The sequence below is a fragment of the Pollicipes pollicipes genome, unplaced genomic scaffold (genome assembly GCF_011947565.3).
Source record: "Pollicipes pollicipes isolate AB1234 unplaced genomic scaffold, Ppol_2.1 Scaffold_3447;HRSCAF=4054_pilon_pilon_pilon, whole genome shotgun sequence".
Classification (NCBI taxonomy): domain Eukaryota; kingdom Metazoa; phylum Arthropoda; class Thecostraca; order Pollicipedomorpha; family Pollicipedidae; genus Pollicipes; species Pollicipes pollicipes.
The window spans coordinates 39,238,089-39,265,712 of NW_023596297.1; the positions used below are offsets into that span (position 1 = coordinate 39,238,089).

Below are 27,624 nucleotides of genomic sequence, written 5' to 3' on the forward strand. Positions count from 1 at the left end.
GCAATCTTGCTGGCAGGACAGGCTGCATCCTTGGGAGCATGGTCAGCACGTCCACAGTTGGTGCAGTGGTCACTAGTGCTGTCGTTCAGCTGCTGCCGGTGCCCTCTGGTCCTGGTGACCTGGGCCACTATGGCTGCAGGTGGCGCTGGTGCTGTTACTGGAGCGGTGACCTCTGGTCCTGGTGACCTGGGCCACTATGGCTGCAGGTGGCGCTGGTGCTGTTATGGAGCGGTGACTCTGGTCCTGGTGACCTGGGCCACTATGGCTGCAGGTGGCGCTGGTGCTGTTACTGGAGCGGTGACCTCTGGTCCTGGTGACCTGGGCCACTATGGCTGCAGGTGGCGCTGGTGCTGTTACTGGAGCGGTGACCTCTGGTCCTGGTGACCTGGGCCACTATGGCTGCAGGTGGCGCTGGTGCTGTTACTGGAGCGGTGACCTCTGGTCCTGGTGACCTGGGCCACTATGGCTGCAGGTGGCGCTGGTGCTGTTACTGGAGCGGTGACCTCTGGTCCTGGTGACCTGGGCCACTATGGCTGCAGGTGGCGCTGGTGCTGTTACTGGAGCGGTGACCTCTGGTCCTGGTGACCTGGGCCACTATGGCTGCAGGTGGCGCTGGTGTCGTTACTGGCGCGGGGATGACGGCAGCCTCACGTGGCGAGTGCTCGTAGCTCTCCGCGAGGCTCGTAGCTCTCCGCGAGGCTGAGCACCTTCTCCAGGGTCAGGTCCCTGTCCTGAAGGAACCGTTCCCGGAGACGCTCGTGGGGAGTCTTCTCCACCACCACGTCCCGGATCAGTTCTGACTCCATGGGGTCAAACCGACAGGATCGAGCCAAGCCGTGCAGAGCAGCGACAAAGTCAGCGGTTGACTCGTGGGGGGGGGGGGGGGGGCTGAGCTCACTGGCGGAATTTGAAGCGTTCCGCGATGACGTTGGCTCGGGGAGCGTAAGACTCTCAGGGCTGGCGGAGCGTCGCCGGGTGACATCTCACCATCCAGTTTGACAACGACAGGGAGCGAGTCGAAGACCGGGTACGCTTCGTCGCCGATAGCGCACGCAAGAAGGGCGCGCCGCTGCTCGGCTGGCAGAGGGGTCGCACCATTTTTTGCCGTAGGGAGAGCTCGAATTTCCGCTCCTGCGTACGCCACGAGACGGCTGGCATCTCGGGGTGGAGCAAAAATGGCACAGCAAGTGGCGGTTCGCTATCTGTTTACAGCCGCGCGTGGTGGCAGATCGCGGACAAAATCACGTCAGGAAGTTCGTAGTACGCGATTGCACCATACTACACAAGAAAAATCCCACTCGTCGCCAGTTATAGTGTTCTCGAACCGGCAGAATTACAGTCGGGATCACACGCGCGGGTTTTCAACGTAAGACTGTGTTTCAAGATGACCGGGTAGAGGTGGAACCGTAAGTACTTAAAGAGGTGGACAATAGGAGCATTATTTGTTATGGCGAACCGTCTGTGTACACTTCACTCTGAAATAGCTTTTTTAGGCAATAATATAATTAAATTTAGATTGAAACAAACTTTGTGGATCTGGGGCCAGGTATAAAGGTCAGAACGAGGTGTAAACCACCCTGCTTTCTTCCTCTAGAGCTATATGGGCTACTGCTGATACTGGTTTCGTATTTATTAATAACATAGACCATAACAAATATCCTTCATTGACTCCTTAAATATCAGAGTGGGTAACTGACCCAAAATAATCCAGTTATACATTTTGTTTTTGTAACATAGTACCTAGCGTAATCCTTGACACCCTTCGAATGCAAAAATGAAAACCATTTCGTAGGATTTTCGTCGCCACCCTTCTTAAGGTCAGAAATGATCACTAATCTTAAATGAGCACCTGTGCCATTTTCTTCAGGACAAGTATATAGGTTTAAGGCGGTTGCATCAGGAGGTCTGCGGGTACTTTGGACACTAAGCTGCAGTTTAACCTTGTTTGGCTTATTTGACCCGAGGGTCATGATCAAGCAACTTAAGATTTTGATACAAGTGAGGTAACATACAAGCCAACCCACTCTGAATTTGGCATCTCTTGCAACTAGCTTTAGAGATCCCGGTGGACATATTAGCCCCCACTTACCAGAGCAACGGGCATTCAACCGGCCGGCCGGGCGCGTTGTCTTTAACTTGGTGGTCCCATGCTTAGAGGATAGTGACGTTCTTAAACACCACTGATTCACTCTTAGCTCTGTATTGACTGCTTCACCTTACTCAACTTGAACAAGTTCCTTGTCACGGGGTCTTTCCCGAACACCAAGAGAAGACCAAACAGCGTTACGTTTATGACAGCGGCATTTAATATCCGTAAAGCTAACGACGTCCTAATACTCGAATTCAGCGTCGCGTACCGATTCCGCCTAAAATGACGCGTTTGGTCACAAACACCCCGTTAATAATGAAAATGGGGTGCATTCTGTTCAATCTGAAACCGATTGACCTCTGGAGGTCCAATAACCAAGTAAGCACGCATACTGCCGCTGTATGGTGGTTCTGACGTGTTAAAAAAGAACTCATCTGAAAGCCAGTCATCAGTTACAACCTGGGTACCAAAACACTAAACTTCAGGGTCGATTGTAACGGTGGAGAGTGGAACGCGACCTATCGCCGCGGGCGCTGACCGCCGTCCCGCGGCGGGCCGTACGGGACGCGTGATAGGTGCGTGTATGCAAGCTGACTGATGAGTGGTTGTTCACGCGAACTAAATGTAATGTCGTGCCTGCCTGGGATAGCAGGAACAGGACGCCTCTGGACTCGGTCCAATACAGATCGCCGTATCGCTACACGTCTCTCTCTCTGAACGAGCTGAGCTGAGCCGCTGGACGAAGACGTCACAGGAAGGTTGATGTTAAGTACGCAGAGGCATCATCATAAGCATCCCGAAGGCCTTCTGTGATGGTGTCATAACTGGATCTTGGTTCAGTGGGAACGCGAAGGACAGTGTCGTCGATGTCGGCAACAAAGATCGCAGTGAAAGCGATAGGCATTGTTAACATCACTAACCGCCAGAGCGTCGGTGTGTCAAGCTGCTAAGTAAAGTGAAAGATAGGCAATTGTGTGCACATGTGTAAAATGGTCTAATTAACTGTGGAACAAAACGCAAGTTTCATTTAACCACACCTTACATTTCCAATACAGCTGTAAAATAGGATAGAAAATGAAACAGCGCTGAGTAAACACCCGGGAGAAATGAAACAGCCCTGAGTAAACACCCGGGAGAAATGAAACAGCGCTGAGTAAACACCCGGGAGAAATGAAACAGCGCTGAGTAAACACCCGGGAGAAATGAAACAGCGCTGAGTAAACACCCGGGAGAAATGTACTGAAATTTGAAATAAACCCGAAACACACTTGTGCTTTTGCTTCATTGTTGGTCACACTTGATCGGTAATTGGCCAGTTGCATGATCCAAAAAGTGAAATACTATTTTGATCATTGACCACGGCTACCTGCGTTCAGGACAACGCGTAAAAATAGTCCGGTAAAATGCAAATGCTCAGGAGGCCGAAACCTTTGTTCCATTGACTTAACAGTGCATCTCAAACAGCCGGAAACTTTTTATCAAGCACTCACGCTTATATTAAAAACATACCCTGACGTATGGCAAAAATAATGTTTCGTCGTATTATATGCATATGTTGCATACTTGCATGCATATATCGGATATGTATATATTTTTCATTACCCCATTTTGCAAGAAGGGTCATATTTTTCAGTTTCAGAACTAATATAGCTTCCCTATATTAATACAAATTTTCGCACCATTTGATCTGTCATATGCTTTCAAGGGGACTCTCATATTCATTTAAAGCCCAGCAAAAATTATAGCTCAGCCCCTGGGTGTGTAGGCGTACATTTTCATGCCTCGTCGTTTTGCGCGCCACCCGTCCGGGACCGGAGAGGCTTCGCGCGCGGAACGTGGTAAAGCGAACCAGCCGGCCATGGTCGAAGGCTCCCCCCCCGCGAACAAACACATCCATCAGGCCAAGAAATGAATGCAGCTCGGCTCGACGATCCGGCCGATCAGCTCACGTCGTCAAAACAACGCCAGGTGCTTCTCCCAGAACAGCCATGACGACGGCCCCACCTGCCAAAATCGCCCATCGCGCCAAGAGAAATGGAGGCGAGAGGGGGCAATCGGCGGAACAACATGCGTACAGGAAGGCGCAAATAACATGTTGTGAGGCTGTTTGCTATTTCGCCCCAGCAACCCCCGCCGCGCCGGCGCCGCCGTCGCCCCAGATGCCGTCAGAGGAGCCACGCCACGTGGGAACTGGGCCAGAACGGGACGCGCAGGGCCCGCTCGAGGCGAGAGCGGGCGGGCCTTGCGTCGTCGCCAGCGACGCCACGCCCGAGATCTGGCCTAGGGGCACGTCGAGGGCCGGACTCTGGGAGCGGTGCATGCCGGCCTGGCGACGCATTGGACGGAGTGGGCGAGGCGGCAAACCCATTGGATCACGCAAGACGACGAAGGCGGGCCGAACCAGTTGGGAGGTGTCGAGAGTCAATAAAATATCATGCGAGGGGCTCCGGAGGACAGTACAGTGCCAGTGAGTGCGCCCGACGCCTACAGCGGCATCTTGAGGCCGACCCTCCGAGGCCCCAGCTCACAGCACCCGGCTGTGATATTCGTCACGGCGTACGACGGTCACCGACGACGGCGCACACGATGTGAGTGCCCAGGCTGTTGACCCCCCTACCATTCCCATCCCACCGGGCCATGGGCGGCTGGCGCTCCGAGCGTGCCCTTTCAACGCGCTCTTCACCGGGCGGCGTAAGCAGCGATTACCGGATCCCTCCCGCGGAGCCGGGGAAAGACGGAGGGGCTCGGGTGCGTTACTGCGTAAGGTGCCACGCGGCTCGACGCTGAGCCCGCCTGAAGCGATGGACTGGTGTGTCGCAGTGTGTGAGTGATTTTTGTCTCGTCTTTGTGTGTGAATACAGATGACGGCTTGCATTGCGATGGTTTAGCGAGGGAGCGAGGCTGGATGAGGTTGGCCCGGGCGGCGAGAGGACACTCGGCCCGGCGTTGGGCGGTGCTGTGTCCGGAGCCCTGGATGCATGCTTGGACTCAGCGGTCCGTTTGTTGACCCGCCCCGTAGCTATCCTGAGTTTGCCGGTGGAGGAGGCCATGTGGAAGCGCTGCGGCTTGTCTGGGCCTTCGCGTGGCAGCCGTCACGACCAGACGCGGCGTACGGGCCGCGCCGACATGTCTCCGGAGGTCTCCGGCGTACGGGCCGCGCCGACATGTCTCCGGAGGTCTCCGGCGTACGGGCCGCGCCAACATGTCTCCGGAGGTCTCCGACGTACGGGCCGCGCCAACATGTCGCCGGAGGTCTCCGGCGGCAATGGTGGTAGGATGTTGGTTAGGTGGACGGCTCGCCTTATATTGTTCGCTTCGCTGTTGTATTTTATAGTTCGAGGTAGCCGGACTCTCACGGGTTCGATCCAGTGCGCAGGCTCGGCTTCTCTGATGGCCACGCCACCTTCTCCCCATTGGTTGGTGATCGCGTTGCCTAGGCCAGTGGACTGCATAGTCCCGCGGGACTTCCGCACAGACCAAGTTTGCTTTCCCCGCCAACTGGGCGGTTGGTCTTCCGCTCCCGTTGGCGCTGGTGTGAGTGCGTTTTTTTGTGGATGGTTTGTTTGTTTTTGTGTTGTTTTGTCCTACTCCGAACTCCCGCCCGCGCACGGTCAGCGCGCATGCTCGATTCGCTTACAATCGCGCCGCCGTTTTGCCATCCATTTGATCGCGTTGCCGGGATGGTCTTGCGGTCGGGATTGGTCGACGGAAGGGATGGTCTTGCCGGATGCCCGCGCATGCTTAGGCTCACTTCCCGTTCAGTTGGTCGCTCGTATTCCATCTCTCCCCTTGATCCGTCGCGGGACACCGAGCTCTTACCAAGCTCCGTCGGTGCGCCTGCTCACACTTCGTTATGTGCATGCTGCTCCACCTCCTTTGCTTGATCACTCGTCCGCCCGATAGGTCAGCTGGGCCAGTGAGGTATCCGCGCGTGGGTGAGGTCAATTGCTGTTTTTGTGTGTGTTCTGTTTTGTTTTTTATCGTTGTCCTCCTCTTTATTCATGTTTTCTTTTCTTTTCGCTCGCCTCGCTGTTAAATGGGTTAGCGCGGTCTAGCTCCGCTCAGCGCATGCGCTACACGGATTCCCTCAGCGAGCGCGCGTATTGCCCGGCTTCTACCTTCCTCTCCGTTTCGCTAGGCCTGGATCGCTCTCTGATCAAGTGATGCACGAGGTTCATGTTTGGTTAGCGAAGGCCCATCTCGTCGGAGAGGGATCCGATACGGACGCCGGAGGTTCAGTGTAGGGGAGAACAGCGTCGAAATTTCCGAACCGGACATGATCCCGGATATTAGCTAGAGGGCGAGAGGAGACAGCCTACCGAGGTGTTGAGGCATAGCTGTGAGGTGCGCCGAGCTCGCTTCATCTCGAGGGATTGCCCACAATTCTGCGAGACCAGGGAAGGTTGTTCGCGGGGCGTCGCCCGGGCCGGCGTTCGGAAAGAGACACGGACGCCATCTGTCAGCCGACATGGGCAATCGCGGTAGAGGGCAGCACCCGGCGGTGTGCGATGGCGGCGCGGGCACCCGCGACCCGCCGGCAGATGGCAGTCTCTTGCGGTGTGGGTGGGCGGAGCGGTCCGCTGCTCGTGGCCCGCCGGCAAGCGAGCAGCCCGGTGTGGGTACGATAAGGACGAGGAGTCAGACGGCCATAGTCCTGCTTTTACGCAGATAGACGTTTGTGGGTAGCGCGGCTCAAGACACAGTTTCGCTCTTTTTCGGAGGCGGCTGACTCGTTTTATTGTTTCCCACTTGACCCCTGGCGTGACGGCATAAAGAGGCATTGGTCATGATGTGACCTTGGACCCGTGGGGACCGCCCGGGATGCTTGATTGTGCATGGTGGTAGCGTAGTCCATCCGTGGTGTCTCCGCCTCGGGAGAGGATAGGGGTCAGTCTGCTCTCTTCCAACGTGGTTTACGCCGGGTCTTATGAGCGATTGGTGACGGGATGTTCGGGACGGATAGAGATCCAGCCATCGACGCTCATAGGGAAGGCGACAAGGAATCAGCTCGCCGGACAGGCCGGTCAGGCCGAGTCTCCAAAGCGCGCCGGCGGAGGAGACCGTAAGGCGTGAACGCGGGTCGCGCCGTGCGCTCGTCGTCTGCCGAGGGGCTCCACCGTCCCATAAGCGCGCTGTCTACCTCCAGGCCTCTGAGGGGGGCGCCGTGGGGCGGTGCCTTGCAAAGCCTGCTCCGGCGGGCGGGAGGCGAGGGCGCAGAAGTGCCGGAAGCGATGCCTCCGTGCTGGACGAGGCACTGCCTAAGGCGCATGCGCGGCAGCGGGAAGCTGCGAACGGTGGGTGTGGCCGTGCGAATGGTGGGTCGCCCATTGTGGACGGAACGTGGGGAGCGTCGTCCAAACAGGGAGCCGTCACCCTGGAGGTCAGGCGAGGGAACAAGTCGCCGTTCAGCTTTGGACACCCGGTGTCGGCCCAGCAGCTGCGTCGGTGCCAAGCTGGTAAATCAACGTGATACAATTTGAACGAGGCTTAAACGTAGCTTTTTGGCAGGATCGAAATGTGATAGATGAATCAAACTTCACTTAACGAGGACCCACGCGGACGAGCCAATTATAATGCCAAGGCGCGGGAAATAAGGGGGGGGGGGATCCCACCCGTGTGCGTGCCAAGGATGAATGGGATGATGTGGGCGCCAGTGTATGAGAATGTTTGGAGCGAGTGTGATGGGGCGCCGAGTGCATGGAGTCTGCGTGGATCAGTTAAGGCCGGGGAGGGGGGGGGGGTCCCAGGGCCATTACCCAGTGGGCTCTTGCCAATATAATTCGCCAGTGCGTGGGACCCTTACCAGTTGGGTGTATTAGTATGCACGCGATCTCGTTTTTGCCCCATTTAAATATTATCGCAAGCTAAAGGGTGGAGGTGGAATATCGTGGCTAAGGGCACACAGCCATGGGCGGGGAGACCGCCGTTCAAGGTGCCTGACCGGATCCACCAACCCGCCAAAGCCCCGGTCACCCGCTTCATCCTAGCTCTGTGGCTCACATGAGTGTGTGTTGGTATTGGGTGTACCGGAGCCACAATGTGCCGAGCCATGCGCTAACATCATGGGGCTCGTATGCTGGCCAATGAGCTCCTCATTATGAATTCGCTCTTGTGGGACGGTGAGACAGCGGCAGCCGGCGGCGTACGACATCCAGCGGCGGCCAGGGCAGCCGCGCACGACGCCCACCGCAGGACCCCCCCCCCCCCCCCCACACACACACAAGTGCTATTGGCTTAAAAGAGCCAGCTGAAGCATTGTAAGATGAAAATCACCGGCAGTTCATTCCACCCCGTCACATCAAACATAATTCATCTCCTCGCGGCTTCTGGCTTCTGTTTCAGTTGAAGAGAGTAAAAACAAAGTTTAAACACAAGAAAACACACCCCTCGACAGCAAGCGGGTCCTATCCCGCGCTTTGGGGGCGAGGATGGGGGCTTCCACCACTAGGGGCCCTTTGCCAACAATGTCCCCCCTTTCTCACTAAGGCTCTGGCTGCGCCCCTGGCCTCTTGGCTGGTGATATGGCAACCTACATGAACCTTAACGAATTCAACCAACTGTGCAAATGACAGCTGAACCATGCACGTCTCGAGACCAGGTTGTTTAGTTGAGCGCAGGTCAACATTCAGCCTGAATTGAGTGCGATTTCACGTTCATGCTGTTCGGCAGCAACTGCATGGTACAGTAAGTCCTCGCAAACAAGTCTATGTACCGTCAGCGCCGGTTAAAACCCATGCAGTCCGTTATGCGGATAACGGAGTCTCAGATTGACAAACCCTTGATCTTGCACTTGCCCGTCTGCTTTCACCGCCTGTTTCTTGCTTCAAATGACTTGCTCAAGTCAGGAAAGCCTTTGTGCATATATCCAGGGCTTTAAAAACAATATCTACCTGAAATTACCCACCTTCTAAAACATGTATAGATTGTGTGCGACAAATATCATGCATCTTAAATTTTTTCCCGACTTCCCGAAACTTCGTGCATTACATTAACGACGCGCTTTCAGAATCACAGCGAAGTGCTTCAAACGTTGGACTTCGAACGCCTTGGTAAAAACAATTTTCGAACAGCCTGTTGGCTTATAAATTGCCTGTAAGCTAAATACCTCCATGTGGTGAAAACAGAAACAGCTGAAAAGTAAAAAAAGCACTCAGGCTGCTGCACGAACAGCTGAGAAAATACCAGCGGAATTTTGAAACGGCTCATTGACCCCCCCCCCCCCCCCTCCGAAGGCATTCAGGAATCAGGTTAAGAGACTGCATGACGTCAAAGGCAATGCTCCACATTTGACGATATGGAATCAAGCATGAAATGTGATGAATAAAGTTCACTTATAGCTGTTGGCGTACTTCTAAGTAGGAAAGACTGCCCCAGACAGCATAATTACTCCATTTAGATAACATGCTCTTCTATACGTCATTGTTTGTTTGCGCCATCGTACCTTGCACAACATTGATCGAGAGCCAACTGACGGCCGTTACGTCTGGAAAACGTGCTCACGAACGCCATATATGGACGTCCTAGCAATTAGATTTGTCTCGAGCTTGTTCAGCGCATGGACAATAGAATGACAAGATTTAAATGACGTTATTATGACACTATGCATTCCCAGGTGACCTTGAAGTACTTTCCCAAATCTTTGCTGCCTTCTAGCTCAGGAACCAGGGGGTTTTACGTCTTAAAAAGTGCGTGGCCATGAGATACATCGAAGGGTTCTCAATATGGCTATTTTAGTTTAAAACTGCACACAAATGTGGAACACTCTCCTCAAGCAGTACTTGCAGCTGCACATGATGGAATTGCATGTAACAGCATAAGCGTCGTAACAGGTGGCTTAGCAGTTCTACGGCTGTTTTGGCACCAAGGACATCAGGAGCCTACGGCATCTATCGCAGGCCAATCTTTCACGGCGCTGCAGCAGTGGCATATCGGAGTCTGTGCGCCGCTCTGTTCAGTATGCCAACCGACCGCCGCGTGCACGCCGCTCTGTTCAGTATGCCAACCGACCGCCGCGTGCACGCCGCTCTGTTCAGTATGCCAACCGACCGCCGCGTGCACGCCGCTCTGCTCAGTACGCCAACGGACCGCCGCGTGCACGCCGCTCTGTTCAGTTTGCCAACGGACCGCCGCGTGCACGCCGCTCTGTTCAGTATGCCAACCGACCGCCGCGTGCACGCCGCTCTGTTCAGTATGCCAACCGACCGCCGCGTGCACGCCGCTCTGCTCAGTACGCCAACGGACCGCCGCGTGCACGCCGCTCTGCTCAGTATGCCAACGGACCGCCGCGTGCACGCCGCTCTGTTCAGTGTGCCAACGGACCGCCGCGGCGGCTGCGTCTCACATGAGGCCGCACAGGGGTCATCAGGCACGGCCTGGGTCCGCAGCAGATGTATGGCCACTGTACGTGCTACCACATTATACTTGCTGAGCACGGATGGTCCATACCTAGGCAAATCGCCAACAGCGTAGGTCTGCGGAGCGGGTCCCGGTGCCAAACATGGCACCAACGTCGGGCGGGTCGTGTAGTTCCGAGGCGAGAGCGTAATATTCAGCTGGCGATCGGTTCTAGGGAGCAGTCCCTGCGGCGCTGTTTGCGCCAACTCACTCTTGATGAGTGGTGCACCGCCCACCTCCCTAGAGAGGTGAATCATTACTGGCCCGGCGCCACGGCCGGTGGACAGAGAGCGCCGCGACGTGACGCACCGAGGACGTTTCGAACCGCCTCAGTGGCCTTGTTTGTGTGTGTGTGTGTTTGGACGAATTCCTGTCAGAAACGCCCCTTTGTGGGCTTTGAGGTCCATAGGGAGTGCGGATGTTGAGTAATCTCACGAGCTAGGTACACACCAATGACAGTCACGTCCATACGTGCCAGATGTATTTGTTGCAGTACATTTTGTGTTCAGAAGCCCCCACGTTATTGAATAAAGAAATCATCGACGTCGCATCTTTCCTGCTACCAGCAGGACACATTTTGCCAGGGGCGATGCGACGACAGACGCGAGCGTTATTGCCATGCAAATGTTGCAAACGCGAGTTGTCGCGCACCGTTCTTAATAGCACCAGTGACCATGGTCGTTATACAATTACCCAGCAACAGAAGCGCGATCGACATGCGATCCTGGATCCCGGGTGGGAGCCAAAAACGCCACTACACGGCCGTTACAACCCTACAGGCCTACACCACAACGTGACTTCCTGAGCCCACCGCTTTTGGGAAGCCATATGAATAATCTTTATCAATGCTTTGGAATGTACATCCGTCATGCGTTAAGCAGGCAGGGAGGCACTGATGCGCTGACGTTTGTCGTTCGCAGAGGCATTTACGATGGTGATGAGTTCAGAGGCGGACAACGATGCTTTAGCATAACATGCATACAGAGCACGGGAGTGGCGACAGTGAGTGCTGACCTCACAGCTGAACATGTCGGCACACCCGGATGGGCGTTGAGTCGTTTGTTGCCAGCGAGCATTGATGATCAGAGAGCGCAAACGAATTCGTCGGGGCTAAACATTTAAGAGGATTGTGATAGCCACGTGTTCGCTTTAGAACTTCCATTCCAATGCTTTTGTCTGCATCAACATGTATTGCACGGCACGAGTTGATGCTCACGTGAGATCTGAACTGTGCTATTCATCGTAACACAATTCTTATAAAGTGATTTCGTGCCGAACAAATTTACGATGGTCATTTGATGCACATTAATTGCACACATTGCACACATTCCTTTGCGTCTCGATAAGTAGCAAGGACAGCAGCGCATTGCCTAAACGCAAATAGCGTAATGTCAGGCCTCATTTTTTAAAGCTATTGTACAGAATAATTTGAGCCAGTTTTGGTATAGACTGTCCTACCTCCTTGCACGGGTTTGATTGACTTGTTTCTGGCTAACAATGATAACAATTTTATTGGCGAAATTAATTGGTTTGAAATATTTACGCAACCATAAATTTGACGAGAGTTTTGATACAAATGCAAAGGCTTCGGGTGGGCGTAAGCCGTAGTGAAGTAGCCTGGCCTACTTGCCTGTGAACCGTGAAGTATGCATTGCCCAATCACCCTCGTTTTAAACCTCGCCGTGTTGGGTTCGAAACCACATACTTACGAAATGGAATCGCCACTTCATGGTCTTTTCATGCTGCAACCTCTGGGTCCGACAGTGTCGAGAGCGCTTGATGAGTTGCAAACAGTGAATTCGCCTACGCCATGCGGCTGATGTAGTCCTACACTGAGCAGCTTCATGTCCGTCTGCTTTGCCTGCTGTCATGTCTGTCTGTAAAACGCAGCTGCCGTGCAGCTGATGTAGTCCTATACTGAGCAGCTTCATGTCTGTCTGCTTTGGTTGCCGAAATGTTACATAAAAAACGTCTTCCCGAGATTTGATCAAAGGTTTACACAATATAGTTGTTTGGCCTATCGACTAGAAGTTCGCCAGTGCAATTCTCTGTTTCCTGCACCTTCAGTGTTAGTCTCATGTGACCGTGACGTCTGGTCGTCCTGGTCTGGACCTGATTAAGATTACTGCTTTTCAGCTGGTTCCTAATGTGAAAGGTCTCCACGTTAATCAAACACGTGATTGAAAACTGCACTGGGACACGGCAAGCAGTTTCAAACACGCCAACACGCCGAATGCGGGATCGCCAGGCCGGGCCGCTGAAGCTGCAGAACCTGCGACTGCGGGATCGCCAGGCCGAGCCGCTGAAGCTGCAGAACCTGCGACTGCGGGATCGCCAGGCCGGGCCGCTGAAGCTGCAGAACCTGCGACTGCGGGATCGCCAGGCCGGGCCGCTGAAGCTGCAGAACCTGCGACTGCGGGATCGCCAGGCCGGGCCGCTGAAGCTACAGAACCTGCGACTGCGGGTTCGCCAGACCGGGCCGCTGAAGCTGCAGAACCTGCGACTGCGAGATCGCCAGGCCGGGCCGCTGAAGCTGCAGAACCTGCGATTGGTTGGTCTGCTACTTCACTCGTAATAAGTAAATCTACGGAAACAGTAATGACTTACTGCACACGCCTGTCCGGCCAAGTCTTGCGCAATCCCAGACATGCCGCGGTAGCACGTTGTTTGAGGTTTTTATCTATTAAGGCTAACTAAATCTCTTAGATATAATCGAAAACATCTGAACACATTTCTGAAGCAGCCGCAAAAAATACTCATACGATATAATGTGAAGTGATTTGTTCGGAAAATTGAGATAAGTGGGTTCGAAAACTGTTGCCCATGTTGCCCAGTTTGAAATCTCGGGACCTTTTACACGCGGGCACGTTTAGACGGGATTTGAGCTGTTAAGTGACTGTTCCGCACATGTTGAACCTGTATTTTACAGCGCACACCTAGGTGTAGGAACAGGTTGACTACGGCGTCTAGGCCCACACATTTTTTTAAATTGATTTTTGTAAGTTAACAACAATCCGCCCCTACAGATGACTTGGAGCACTTTTGGCCCTATTCTTCGTAACATCTCCAAACCTTTGAGCGCAAGCAGGATTCTATAGCAAGCGCAAGCGCAGTTCAGTGTTCTCTTGAAAGCATCAGTGATAAACTGTGTGTTTAAACACGCCCAGTGTTCAGTGATCGTTCAGTCCAGTCGAAAAGCCCACATCAAACAATGATGATCACAGATGCTGTATTCATTTCCAAGTTCAGTGGTCCCATACTTAAGAGGACAGAGTGTCCGCGTCCAAAGCAAGGGCAAGGTCGAGCAAGGGCACGCTCAGCTGCTGCCTTCGCTGAATGCCCGCGGGAGGCCTCCGAGCCGGAGACTCTTCTCAGCGCCACCCAGTAGGGCGGCGCTGAGATACACCGGATACATCTCACCGGATACACCGGATACACATCACCGGATACACCTTTTTTCTTTGAATACGGTGGGCCGATGATAGCTGGATGCGTAGTGCCGAGCGAAATACGACAGTGAATGTTCTTATAACACAAACATATTCAGCTACCAAAAGCATTTGTCGATACACAAATGATTGAATTCATCTACAGACATACAACAGCGTGCTGTGCGCCATGCGGGTGGCTCACTCTCGAACCAAGCTTGTCGCGAACAGACGTGTCGATGGAATATCTAAGCATCCAGCTTCAGGACATTGTGAAGTACCTGGTTCGCCACTTCGTACCAACGTGGCTCCACGTAGCGGAAAGTGGCTCATACTTCAGTGGACAAAAGGACATGCTGCATTCTCCGAAGCTCCTGCGGTCACTTCCAGACCACATGCAGAATATAGCACAGTCCAACACGGAGAGAAAAGTGTGCTGGTTTCATCCCGAAGTTGTGGTTTTAGCGATGAAGATTGACAAGGATGCAGAGATCAGAGCCCAGGCCGATGCGGAGATAAGAGCCCAGGCCGATGCAAAGATCAGGACCCAGGCCGGTGCAGAACTGATCAGAGCCCAGGCCGATGCAGAGATCAGAACCCAGACCGATGCAGAGATCAGAGCTCAGGCCGATGCAGGGACCAGACCCCAGGCCATAAAGCGTATAAAAAAATGCTGCTTTGAGCGCCATGGAAATGGTTGCGTGTTCACTCTGGCAGGTAGCGACGCTTGCGAACAATTGTTCAGCTGGGATGTAAAGCTGGTGACAGAGCAGCAACTGACAAACTGTTGGAATGGATGGGAGCTAAGAGACATCGAAAGAATCCGGCCTGAGATGAAAATATAACCTGCCCACACTCAGACCGTCGAGAGGGCGGCCCGAGTGGTGCCAGAAACCTCCAGTGGTCACCAAGGGACCCTTCGGCCCCCTCAGGGCCTACGATTAATGGCCCGATCTGAGGGCCCGAACAGCCCAGAAGGCCGGCCGGAGGTTGTATTTAGAGGTACGACCCGCAGGGCTGGCACTCCTAAGCCAGCCAAGAGCATTGGAGAAAAGTAGAGAAACTATCATTTATACCGCTGGATGAGAGCAATGATGATATCATAATATTGCATATGGCTGGTGGAGGCTGGGCTTGTAATATTTCAAACAATATTTTAAGAACTTGAAAAGCATGGTATCCCGTACCAAATCATCGCCGGGCACCACGTTCTACACCTGATGAAGCACCCTAGTTTCCAGGGCCTGACCAGTGACCCTCACGCCTGAGACTTCCTTACCCGCCCGTTACGGTCTGTACCCGTACCCACGCTTCCTTACCCGCCCAATACCCATGGTACTGTACCCGTACCCACCCTTTCTTACCCGTCCGTTACCCATGGTACTGTACCCGTACCCACCCTTTCTTACCCGTCCGTTACCCATGGTACTGTACCCGTACCCACCCTTTCTTACCCGTCCGTTACCCATGGTACTGTACCCGTACCCACCCTTTCTTACCCGTCCGCTGCCCATGGTGCTGTACCCGTACCCACCCTTTCTTACCCGTCCGTTGCCCATGGTGCTGTACCCGTACCCACGCTTCCTTACCCGCCCATTACCCATGGTACTGTACCCGTACCCACACTTTCTTACCCGTCCGTTGCCCATGGTACTGTACCCGTACCCACCCTTTCTTACCCGTCCGTTGCCCATGGTGCTGTACCCGTACCCACCCTTTCTTACCCGTCCGTTGCCCATGGTGCTGTACCCGTACGCACGCTTCCTTACCCGCCCATTACCCATGGTACTGTACCCGTACCCACACTTTCTTACCCGCCCGTTACCCATGGTACTGTACCCGTACCCACCCTTTCTTACCCGTCCGTTGCCCACGGTGCTGTACCCGTACCCACGCTTCCTTACCCGCCCGTTACCCATGGTACTGTACCCGTACCCACCCTTTCTTACCCGTCCGCTGCCCACGGTGCTGTACCCGTACCCACGCTTCCTTACCCGCCCATTGCCCATGGTACTGTACCCGTACCCACGCTTCCTTACCCGCCCGTTACCCATGGTACTCTACCCGCACCCACGCGCTACATAGTCGTGCCCATCCTCTGCGCAGCCATTTGCGTTCAATATCTTTTTAGTTTTAAATTATGGAAGTCACCGGAAAGATAACGCCCAAACTGACATTTTTGCATGGGTCACGGGAAAGAGTGCGAATGGAGGTAAATATGACTAAACACGCGAACAATAACATTGTGTAGTATTTCTTGTAGCATGTATGCGATATTTCGTAAACGTCTTATCTATAGCCGTTCCCACACCCATCACTGTCCCAAAGCCTACACCAAACCTAACCCGTTACTCACTTAATATGGTTACCTATAGGTTTGCCCAGCCCGTAACTTGGCCACCTCGACGCAGCTGGTGGACAGCGGCGCTCCCCGATAGCAGTGTGGCGTTGGCCTACAACCCACGTGCGCCGCGCGCCAATCCAGCCGTCACCGCGCCGAATCAGCTTCGGCGAGGCGCGCACGTATCTGATAGGACATTCACCAAGTCGCTGACCATTCCCCTAGCCAAACGGCAGGTAGCATGTCATGCTTGGTTAGCATAACTTACGGATGCACTGATACCTTTGTAAGATATTTGGGTGGGCTGCTGGGTAATACAAACGCCAGTGAATTTTACGAGGCTGTCGCTGGTGCGCATATGTCCAGATACATGCAGTCCAAAACCAGTAGTTGTAAGTACCCTAATTAACCTCCGACAGCCCGGACACTTAGTTTCCTTGAACGGTGCTTGCATAAGTAAGTAAAAAAGGCATGAGTAACTGTCACGTACCAAGTAAACGTTACCTGTGCAACTTAAATTTCGAAATATGTGAAATGCCTTGGTGCTCAATTCCGTTAACAATCATCTACCCGTACGCATTGTTTGTGATGACATGATATGACATAATATCACTTCACATTGATTGAAGGTAAATAATCATTGCACACTAGCCCAGTGGCGCAGGCAGGGAGGGGGCACATGGGCACGTAACCTCTCCAATTTGGCTCCGAGGGGCCCAAAGGACCCTCGGGATGCCAGACAGAGGGCCTCTTGTACAGATGGGAAGCCATTTGTGACAATGTGGGTCTCAGTTTCGGCCAAAGACCACCAAAACTAAACAGTTGGCTCCGCGTTGGTCCGGGCCCTGGGGGCCCATAAGCAAAGCAAAAACAAGGCCTGGTCTCACGGTCTGGTCACATTTTGTCATGTGTGACACCCACTGTCACATTTTGTCATGTGTGACTCCCACTGTCACATTTTGTCATGTGTGACTCTCGCTGGCGGGGGCAATAGGCGTCACTTATGCGAGTCCAGGTTTTAATAGATTCGCATGCAAAACAAACGAGGTTCACGAAATCAGGCGTAAACTGTGTGCAAACATAGGAGGGACATATTCTATGTCGGGAGTCCATGCGCCCTATTCCTTCGAGATACAATGCACACATGCAAAACGCTAAAGAACAAGACAGAAAATACCCCTTTTGGCGACTGTCTTTTGACAAAATACGCTGAGGCTGAAATCCAGGGAGGTACGGACTCTTTATCCTTTTTAGAACTCAATGATCTAAAAGGCTTTACAAGAACATCCAGACAGAAAAATAGGTGAATTTATTTTTATAAGAAGTCGGCGGTCAGACCTTAACGTACAGGGCGCACCATGGTCGGTTATACGAGAGTGATAAGTGCCTTGCTGTGCAATGCGTGCTGCATTAAAACCGTTTTCACGTATGGGTGATGCATGACGCGTAATGCGCTGCATGTATAAGTGATGCGTGATGCCTGTGCCATTGAAATCTTGCATGTATGACTGATGCGTGATGCCTGTCTGATTGGATGAGGTCGTATGTACACGTACTTTCTGCATATCTTGATTCTTAGTTGGATATTCACTGCATGGAATAAATGGCTGGCAGCTGTCCTTGTTGAATTCCCTGGATGCTGGTGACCTGTAAAAACTGTGGTTTGCTGTTTAAAGAAAATAAAAAAAATGTGACAAAGAGTGGGACCGGCAGGCAACTTTTAAGTTGCCACTGATATGCGTTTCGATGAAAGTCTGCATCTGAACCATCGATCCATCTGTCTTTCCATTCTCGTGGTTATTCCACGAGGAATAAAGCTGGAAGTGCCGTCTTATCTATATTCAAAACAATAGATTAAAATAGGTGAAAACTGAAAAATGCCAACCAATGCTTGCCTGAGAACGTTATTAGTTTTGGAGAATCGTATTGTCAATCAAATTATATAGCAAGAATTGAGCTTGTCCCCTCCCAATCTCAGGAGCAAGCACAGCTATGGCCGGGGTTACAGTTCCCACGAAACCGGTCAGTGTTGGCCGCTACAGATAACACCAGGCAGTGGGACCATGTTCAGAACTACCAATTAATCAAAACAAAGACCAATCAAATGCGGAATATTTCCCTGAAATGCTGGGTAACTAGGTACCTTAAGACCTAACCAACAGTTTCATGCATATTTTGAGCCACATATTATCATGTGGGTGCTTTATGTGTCTATGTTATTCGAACTCTTTTATATGTTCCAAATATGTTGACTTTTCTATAAATGTCACCTGAAGCGGGACAACAAAAAGTGGACCATGAAATGCGGTTGCTGTTAGGATAGCATAGCTCATGCAGCGATTTTGCAAGGTAAGACGACTACTTATCACGGCTGCCACAGTTCAAGTTAAGACGACTATTTATCACGGCTGTCACAGTTTAAGGTAAGACGACTACTTATCACGGCTGTCACAGATCAAGGTAAGACGACTACTTATCACGGCTGTCACAGATCAAGGTAAGACGACTACTTATCACGGCTGTCACAGATCAAGGTAAGACGACTACTTATCACGGCTGTCACAGATCAAGGTAAGACGACTACTTATCACGGCTGTCACAGTTCAAGGTAAGACAACTTCTTATCACGGCTGTCACAGTTCAAGAACATTGCACGAACATCACGAGCACTGTAGCCATTCAAACTCTCACGCCCCGTCACCCAATGCGAGGTAATGCGCTGAGGCATGCAATTTCAAGTCCACTTTAAGGTGAAGGTAATCCTGACGGCGCACATCATAAATTTTTCGTAGCCTTTCCACGAAAGGTGTACCATGCAGTCCCTCTTCTCCAGTCTGCATGCATCAGGTCACGCCATTCTGCAAAAGGCTGATGTCTTCTTGTGCCTTGGACAACATTCCATGAACGATAAACGACGCCCGTTTCCGGTGGTCATGCTGGACCGTCTTACTAAAATACTTTTCTCTGAATGGTATCCGATTCTAAGCTTTTTACGAAGCTGCAGTTTTACTTGGGCTGAAAATGAAAAGGCATTCTTCCGTGAAAGTCACATCAGGCGATTTAAACTACAGATCCTTAAGATCGGGAACCAAAATTTAAATGTTGGCAAAATCTGAAGAGAAATCCAGCCATCTCAAACTTCAGCAGAATCTAGCATTAGCACTTCGGTGTTGCATGAAGAGATGCGAGATGACGAGGTCAAGTCACGACACACAACATTGAGGCATTTGCCCAGGCAGTGACGACACGAATATCATGTCCTGCCCGCTAAGAGATATATGGGGCTATTTTCATGAGCTAAAATAAATATGACGACTCCTTAATGCCACGACAGAGAATGTATGTCAGCATTCCTTTAATGCCTTCGACACGCAAAACCTAGAGGCCGTGAAAAGCTAAACATGATTCGCACCGCGCTTGAGTCGCCCTTCAGGACGTATCTACACAGTGGGTATTACGTGAATCCGTACAGTTGCCCAAACACGTAAATCAAATTCCTCCACGGCTTCCACAAATGTATATTTCACCCTAAGTCAACTTTTCGCAGCCGCTGCGAGCGTCACTCTAGAAACACTGCCACAACCTGCTGAGATTAATTCAAACATGCAGAAGATTACTAGCCTAACTAGAGAAATCACCGTACGCAATTTGATCGGTAATATCGGTTTCTCGAAAACCGTCTGAAGAACTCAGAATATGATTTGAAGTAGCCGTTCCAGCGGGCAAAATCTCCTCGGTCTCCCTGTTCACCACTATGAAAGTAATACATTTGATTTCCCTTGATTTTTCCAACGCGTGTGCTATGCAACGTTTGCAGCACACTTAGTTGTCAAAACCCTTGAGTAATAAATGCAGCAATAGCTGGAAACACCCTTAGAAAATAAATTTGCAAACGTAAGTCATTACCCGCGAATTCTACGAACCTTATGCTATGGTTTTGATTTCTCCCGTGTGGCATTAAGCACCGTGGCTCTTTTCCAAGCACACTTTGGCTTGGAAAACGGAGCATCGCATGGTCTATAGCGACGCACTGGTTCAAGCTTCACCTAATGCTCTTCTCCGTAACTGGCCCTTTCCGCCCGTTGCGCCAATCGCAACCATTTGCTTATACCCACGTCATTCATGCCAATAGAGGTACCTCTTTCATGCCCGTAGACCCGCAAAGTAAGGGTGAAAAGTTAAAGAGATCAAAAGCGGTACGTCTGATCAATAACACCTGAAAACGACCCTCAGCAGATTCTGCCGTCGTCATAACGACAGTGGTTGCCATGACGACGATGGTCGCGACAACTGCAGTTGTCGGGGACTAAGATAAACTCTGGGGCTGCAAAGAAAGGAAAAGGTTTAGTGCTGTTATAAGCCGTCGACAGGGTAATTTTGGACTACAAAATGGTCAAAAATAAATGTGCATTATATCTTGATTAAACTGCAGTAGCAGTGCCCAGTAGTATGTGTCATTGAGGGCGTGAATCTCTTGGAATCAACTGAGACAAAGTTTTTCCTCGGCACGCGGAATAATTATAAACTTTCGAGTATGTCGCACCTCACCAATGTTGATATTCGTGACGCGAGAGCAGTTTTTCCTTGATACACCAAGAACGTCGTATTCAATACTAGTACCACCATTTTTACGCACTGGGAGCATCCTCCAACAGCCCTCAAACTTGCCACTTTCCACGCTACTGGTACCTGGTGGATTAGGTATGAAATCGATATCATGAAGAGCGCTAGCAAAACATTGCCAAACAGCTTTTTAAGCTGACCGTTTATTAAAGAACATTAATTTTTGGTAAAACCCAAAGATGTGCACATATGAGAATGCTCCAGCAGACCGGGGTAGGTTCAAGTTCGCGATTGTTAACTCATCGTTGTGATGTTGATTTGTAGTTGATAAGCTTGTTGTGTGGGCGGTATGGGCTTATTAGTTTAGTTTTTCCGGTACTGAAACATTTCTTTCGATCAATTACTTGCAGAAGCATGCCTAAGGCTGCATGGTCGCGCACAAAACATTTTGTGCTAGGCCACCCGGCTCCACTGTCCCACCACCAACTGCCGACTACGGAAAAGCCTTGAGCTACATCAGATGGCTGAGCGAATCGAAGAGGAATCTCACTGATATCATCCTCGAGACCGCGCCGGCAGAAATCAGGGTACTGTGGATCAATGTAGCGATCCCTGCTAATGATCTAAAATACGGGACAAAATTGATTGAGAGGGATTGGTATCATCCCAACAGACCTATCAGCAAGAAATCAAAGAAAGAAAGGGAGTAACACAACAACGCCGTCACCGGGAAATTCAATAAGCTTCTCGATGTCGCGAAATGCAAGTGCAAGTCTAAGCGCAGCTTTCCATGCCCAATTGTCTGCACAGTGTATCAAGAGGAACGACCAGAGGAACGGTATTGAACGACCAGTGCAGGCACCGGAAGCTCGCCTTGGGGTCATATGACCGGGATACGACTGTGACTAGGGAGGCTCGCGAAATGCGAAGGGCGGCCAGACAACTCCAGGAGCGTAATGGCTCGGCCTCCAGTGAGGCGGTGTCTGCTGCTGAGCCTGAGTCGCCTTCCCCGCCGACTGCTGAGCCCGCGCCGCCTGCTGAGCCAGCGCTGGCTGCTGGTGCTGAATTCAAGCCTGCTCCGGAACCAAGTGGTCTCAGCGCTAGCGAGTCAGCCGAGAGCACGGATTCTTACACAGTTCCGTTCATGGTAGAAGGTGGTGACGACGCCGATTGTTCGTTCCTGTTGAAACCACTGTCTCTGTAGATTGTAACGTTAACGATCTGACTAACACCGCTCTGGCCGTTGACAGCTACGGTGGCCCGAACCGTGCCGCTGCTGCTGTCATCAAGGCCTTTCAACAAGACAGCAGAGACGGACTGGCTACTTGCAATCAAATATCATAGATCCTGAGAAGATATGCTGCGCAGGAGACAGAGCGAGAAAGCAAGCGGCTCGTCAAAATACTGGGGCAATCCACGAGTCAGATTTGACCATCCTCTACTCCGACGGCCGCGAAGACAGAAGCTACATGAGTCACACGCAGCCACGCGAATCCCGTCGAAAAACACATGGTTGTCATTGCTGAGCCAGGCAGCCGCTACGTGACTCATTTTACGTCCGAGTTGGGCCGCGCCCTGCACTTATTCAGGGAGCTACATTCCGTAAGCCGGCAGTGCAACAGTCACATCAATGTACGCGGCTGCGATTGCACGGCCGTCAACGCCGAGACGATAGGCGATGTGTTTCGGCTGTTTGAGCTGGCCGCCGAGTCACCCGTACACTGGTTCATCCGCCAGTTGCGCGGCAACGAGCTCAACCTCCTCCATCTGCTGCCGAGCTTGGACGGTACGACCACGGGATTGAACTTTTTGGACCCATCGGCAAGACCTGTGCCGGAGAGGTCTGGGAGAGGGACGCTGTGGCATTCAAGCCTATGCCGGGGCACGTGTCAAGCCTGCCGGTCGACCTGATTCAGAAGCTGAGCACCAACTAGCAGCTGCTCTGCCTTCTGGCCTCCGGCGTTCAAAACGGCTCTATCCGAAATGTGGCAGCTCAGTGGCGAATCGGACCATCGAACCATGTCAGGTGAATATGAAATGCATTATCCTTAAAGTTATAGCAATCGGTGTTTCAAGTTCAAGTATCATTTGATACTTCGTATGCTCACTGTTGAGTATTTACTTATTATCATACCTTGTGCCGTGTTATGTCGCATCATTTACTGGTTGGTTCATGCTAACTAACACGTTTTTTATATGTATTCTGTCACATGTAAGGACTCGGAAATAATTGCATACACTAAAGGGGCACACCAATTTTGCATGATCTAATGCTTAGTTCGTAGCACATTGTTCTAATAAATTCACTTTTGTTTCCAGGTGGTTGACACTGGCCGCTCGCCTGCTCCTGGTTCACATTTCTAGCGAGACCTCCAGCAGCGCTCTCAAGGACCTCGTCCAGTGTGTGGTCGGCCACTGTGTGCCGGTGTGGTCCGCCATCCGGCAAAACAGCGGCTGCGACTTTGGCTTACGCATCTTTTTCCGGAGCATCGCGGTGCTCCGCGACCTGCTGCGGCACACATAGTCCTCCAGCATAGCGGGTACTGGGTCCGTCAAGAACAGCTGCTGCCGGGAATGATGTGACATGAGAACCGCATGGTCCGCGAACCAGTGGTTCCGATCGTCGCGCCGCTCGTGAGCAACAAACCGAGGGTCTTCTTCAGGCCAGGGTCTTCGCCATCTCAACGGTAAACCTCGAGGCCGTGAGGTACACCGAACTGACTCCCTGGCACGGACCACTTACACAGCCTCTACTGCGAGCCCTCAGCGACTGTGAGCTGCGGGACAAAGTGCAGGCAGCGCTGACCATCTTGCCTATCTGGTTCATACTAGGAGTGCGGCGCAGCGCCCCACTGCCGGGGACGTCTGCGGCTGGAGTTGGAGCTTCGGCAATATATGGAGCCCAGCTGCGACGGTATTTCCGCTACCGTGCGATCTCTGCCAGCACGCGTTTTGGGTTTCCTGTCTGTGAGCAGTTGCTGTTTGGGCCGGTGCATCGAATACACAGGCTCGGCAAGGAGCAAGATGTGCATGGGGTCACCCTACCGCCCCCCCCCCCCCCCCTCTACATTCACGGTACAGGCTGCAGAACTTGCTGTATGTATTAAGTTGTACATCAAACAGTATATTTTGAGTCATATGCTATGCGTAGTTTTGTTTGCACCACGTGAGTTGTCTTAGAGAAGTCAAAGTCTAAAGCAATACTAGCCAACATACTCGTACGAGTTCATACTCAACAGTGCATAAAGTTTACGCCAAATGGCAATCAATCAAGCAATGCCTGATCCGCATATTAGACCTTTGGCCGGAATATTCTCGCACGACGGCTTAAGGCGCGTTCGGTAGCGTCATTTCTATACGCAAAGGTATTTTGTGTCGCTTGCCGCCCACGGCTTGGTGTTACCTGCGGCGGCGGGCGCCGCCCAGCATCGGGTGACTGCAACGCCGGGCACTGGTTCACTGGCGATATTTCGATCGACCCGTGCCTCACGAATTTAAGTTTTTGGGAAGAACTTTTGCTATGCCGTGTACTTGTGGGCTCTTGCGCCAAAGAATTTCTTTGTCTCACTTGGTTTTGTTACTGATGACACACCCTGGTGCAAAGTCACGACGGGAAACATCGATCACATTCCACGTCCACATCCCACCAACAGAAACATTGCCCGCGGATGCGGGGCTGTAGGTAAAAGTGGAAATTACTTGCAGTTAGATGTGGGCACCCTATCAAACAATACGGAGGCCGAGCGCCGCTTCCAAAGCCCGTTCACAGCGGCCATTTGGGCTTTCCAGAGATACTGGCGGTTGGTCAGCACGTTCTGGGCAGCATTTCACTGCAGTCGAAAGAGCGCCTTTACAGTTGCACACATTTTGCAACACACAAGATCTTTGCGCTATTGTTGGCAGCAGCCAGCTTACAGTTTCAGCCAGCCGGTTATGGTGTACAGAGCAGGCCCGTCTGACTTTCGGCGGATGAAGTCGCATACCCAGTACCGAACTAGCCGTCTGAACAGGCCTCGGTGATCGCTCGCCCACTACGCCAGGTGTGTCAGCTCCTGCGGAATACTCGGGATCTGCAGCACGCCCAGACCAAAGGCATCTTTAGCCAGCAGAAACTCAGCCACCCAACTTGGCAGCTCAGTCAGCGTCGACTGGCCAAGGGTCGATAAGGAATTGGCTGTCGCCAATACTGTCGCACCACGCTCTATCAGCTGGAATGCCTATGCAATCGCCCAGAATGTCATATACATCCCTGCCTTCAAACAGCGCGCTATCAAGGTGGATACATGGCTTCCAAGTCCCAGCTGGATGCTGGCATCATCCATGCGGTACTCCGGCTGCTGAGGCCAGCGATGGAGACTATGGACACGCTGGAGTGCGTCTGATCCTGCTCCTGCGTTAGCGAGATGACGTTGCACAGTCGGCAGACGTATAACTGAAGCCTGCTGTCAAACGAAAAATATTGGTGTTCATTCATCCGCTGCATTCAATATGAATAGCCAAAAAGTTATGAGCGTGAATTATGATGCGCTCTTTGACAGCATTTGATTTTAGGATTAAACGAGTCTTATCCAGTATTTGCCGGGCAAAGGTGGAACAAACCAGCGGTACTCTTCGCATTATGAAGCTAGCAGTCGTCAGGGTCGAGCTCTAATGAATGACTAGGCCCTAGTGTGCATTGACTGGACTGTTCCCATTAGATGGAGCCGCGCGAATGTGCCCGGCCAGGTCCGGGTCGGGAGCGCCGGCGGAGGACCTTGGGAGTCTTACAAGATCCTTGCGTTGCTATACCCAACCGCTCCTTAAAGATATCTCACGCAGGGAGATGGAGTTACGCCCGCACGCACTCCGGTACACCGCCGTAGGCTACATCGATCCGACCATTTTGTCCCGTCGGGTAATCTGCCAAACCAAGGCCCAATTCAATTGCCAACTGGCGGCCAGAAGCTCCATGGATTGGACTGGGGTGAGTTCTCCGGAGGGTGGCACTTGTGATGCACAAAATAAGGCGGTAACCGGGGGATGCAGTTTTGAGTCCATTTGGTGCCCCAAAACAATAAATAGGTTCTTGGTATAAAACAATAAAAAGGTCAGTTGACTCTCAATCAAGGTTGATCAGGCTGTGCAAATTTAAACCACGGTTTTTTATTTCGCTTAAGAAATTAGAGACTTTTTGATCAGAAATAATGATTTCAGGGCTGTAGGATGAAGGAGAACGGATAACGCTGGAGGAGAACTACATGTGCCTGGTGGCCCAACCGTCGAGACTCTAAGCCCACTCGGGGACCCCCTGTACGGGGTATGCGTCGGGCACTCGGACGGGCGCCCCTCCAGGGGGCTCTCGGCCCGCTCGTGGCTGGCGCATGCAGCCTGCCCCGGACAAGCGGGGTGTTGCGATAATGCGGGGTAAGCAGAAAGTGGTGTGAGTGTCGAATGTTCAATCACGATTTCGCTGTTTGGTTGTTCGGCTTAGAGCCCTGTCGACCAGAAATGATCATATTAGGGTATGAGATGAAGGAGAATGGATACCGGTAGGGCACGACTGCATGCGCCTGGGAGGCCAACCGCCGAGCTTTAGCCCGCGCGGGACCCCTGTGAGTGTGCGCTGGGCGCCCGGCCGGGGTCTCCCTCTCCAGGTGGCCTCTCGGTCCACCCGTGGCTGGTGCATGTAGCCTGCCCCGGATAAGCGGGACGCCGTGAGGATTCAGGATAAAACAAGGACAGAGGATAAGAGGATCAGGAGTCAATTGCATTTTGTGCACACAATGCAAGAAGTTTGACATGGATCCTAGTCATTACGGAAACCAATCTTGCAATCGAATTGTTTAGAAGTAGCGCAATAACCGAGTATGTGGATGCAAGTAAACAACTTAAGTTCACGGATAAATACGCCAGAACACCGCAAGATAGTCCAACACACGAGCACATAACGCAATGTTTGGCTTAGCCAACACTTCTAGCACTGCCACGACCATATCTCCGGAGATTCAAACACTACAAAAGAGTGACAATTTCGCACGGTCAGTTTGGCAGCATTTCTACGGAATGCAAACGTTTCATGATGAAATCAAACAACGACGGTTGTGGAGCATCGTTACAGATCATAAAGATTTGTTGATTTCAATGGAATGCTTATTTTATCACATCTAATGCTTGCCTCAATGACTCCAAATATGTGAACACTCCTTTCAAGATCATGCCGTTGTCCTGCTACATGGTTGCGGTACAGCGCCGCAGTAACGTTTGTGTTTAGCACAAAATCGGACAGGAATAGTTAATGAAGCGAACGAAGCGAATATCTTGTAACTGGAAAAATAATAGTGATTCGCGAAGGAATCTGCAACGTATATCGAAATAAAGGTGTTGTCAGCAGTAAAATACTGCATCCGAAACAGTATTCAAGTATTTCCTTGAAAAGGAACGTCTTGGCTCTTCATGAATTTTCATTTATCAGAATTTGGCAGATAGCCAGCTTGTTGTACACATCACGTTGCTGTGAAATATAAAGGAATATTCAATGCCAGACGCCAAGTGCAGCATATGCACATACATGTACGGCATGACACGGTATGATTTCATCTAATCCTTGACAAAGCTTGGGTAACGTCTCGTAATGTTGACCCAAAATTAGCAAAATCACTAGCAGTGTACTCTGCTCAGTCACATTTTGGTCAGTGCTGAATACCGACCGTGGTGTTACATCTCCGACCAAGCAGAGCTTGCGCCTGAACGTTGGCGCCAGTGCACACTTGGGTGTTACAAAGTGGTCAGAACGAGGGGGGTGGGAGCGGCGTTACCCCGAACTCTTTAAA

The 27,624-nt window shown here is 51.9% G+C and overlaps 1 protein-coding gene across 2 annotated transcripts; it reads left to right on the forward strand.

Annotated features, from left to right (window-relative positions):
- Positions 1 to 4,338: 4,338 nt before the first annotated feature.
- LOC119091967 (uncharacterized) lies at positions 4,339 to 22,690 on the forward strand. 2 transcript variants are annotated; one of them, XM_037214909.1, is made up of 3 exons: positions 4,339 to 4,677; positions 12,620 to 13,061; positions 22,066 to 22,690. In XM_037214909.1, exon 2 carries the CDS (start codon positions 12,717 to 12,719, stop codon positions 13,056 to 13,058), a length of 342 nt encoding a protein of 113 aa, XP_037070804.1. In that variant the 5' UTR covers positions 4,339 to 4,677; positions 12,620 to 12,716; the 3' UTR covers positions 13,059 to 13,061; positions 22,066 to 22,690. The 2 variants fall into 2 exon arrangements, with proteins under 2 accessions (XP_037070804.1, XP_037070803.1); XM_037214908.1 differs by lacking the exon at positions 22,066 to 22,690 and having other exon boundaries at positions 12,620 to 15,809.
- Positions 22,691 to 27,624: the final 4,934 nt, after the last annotated feature.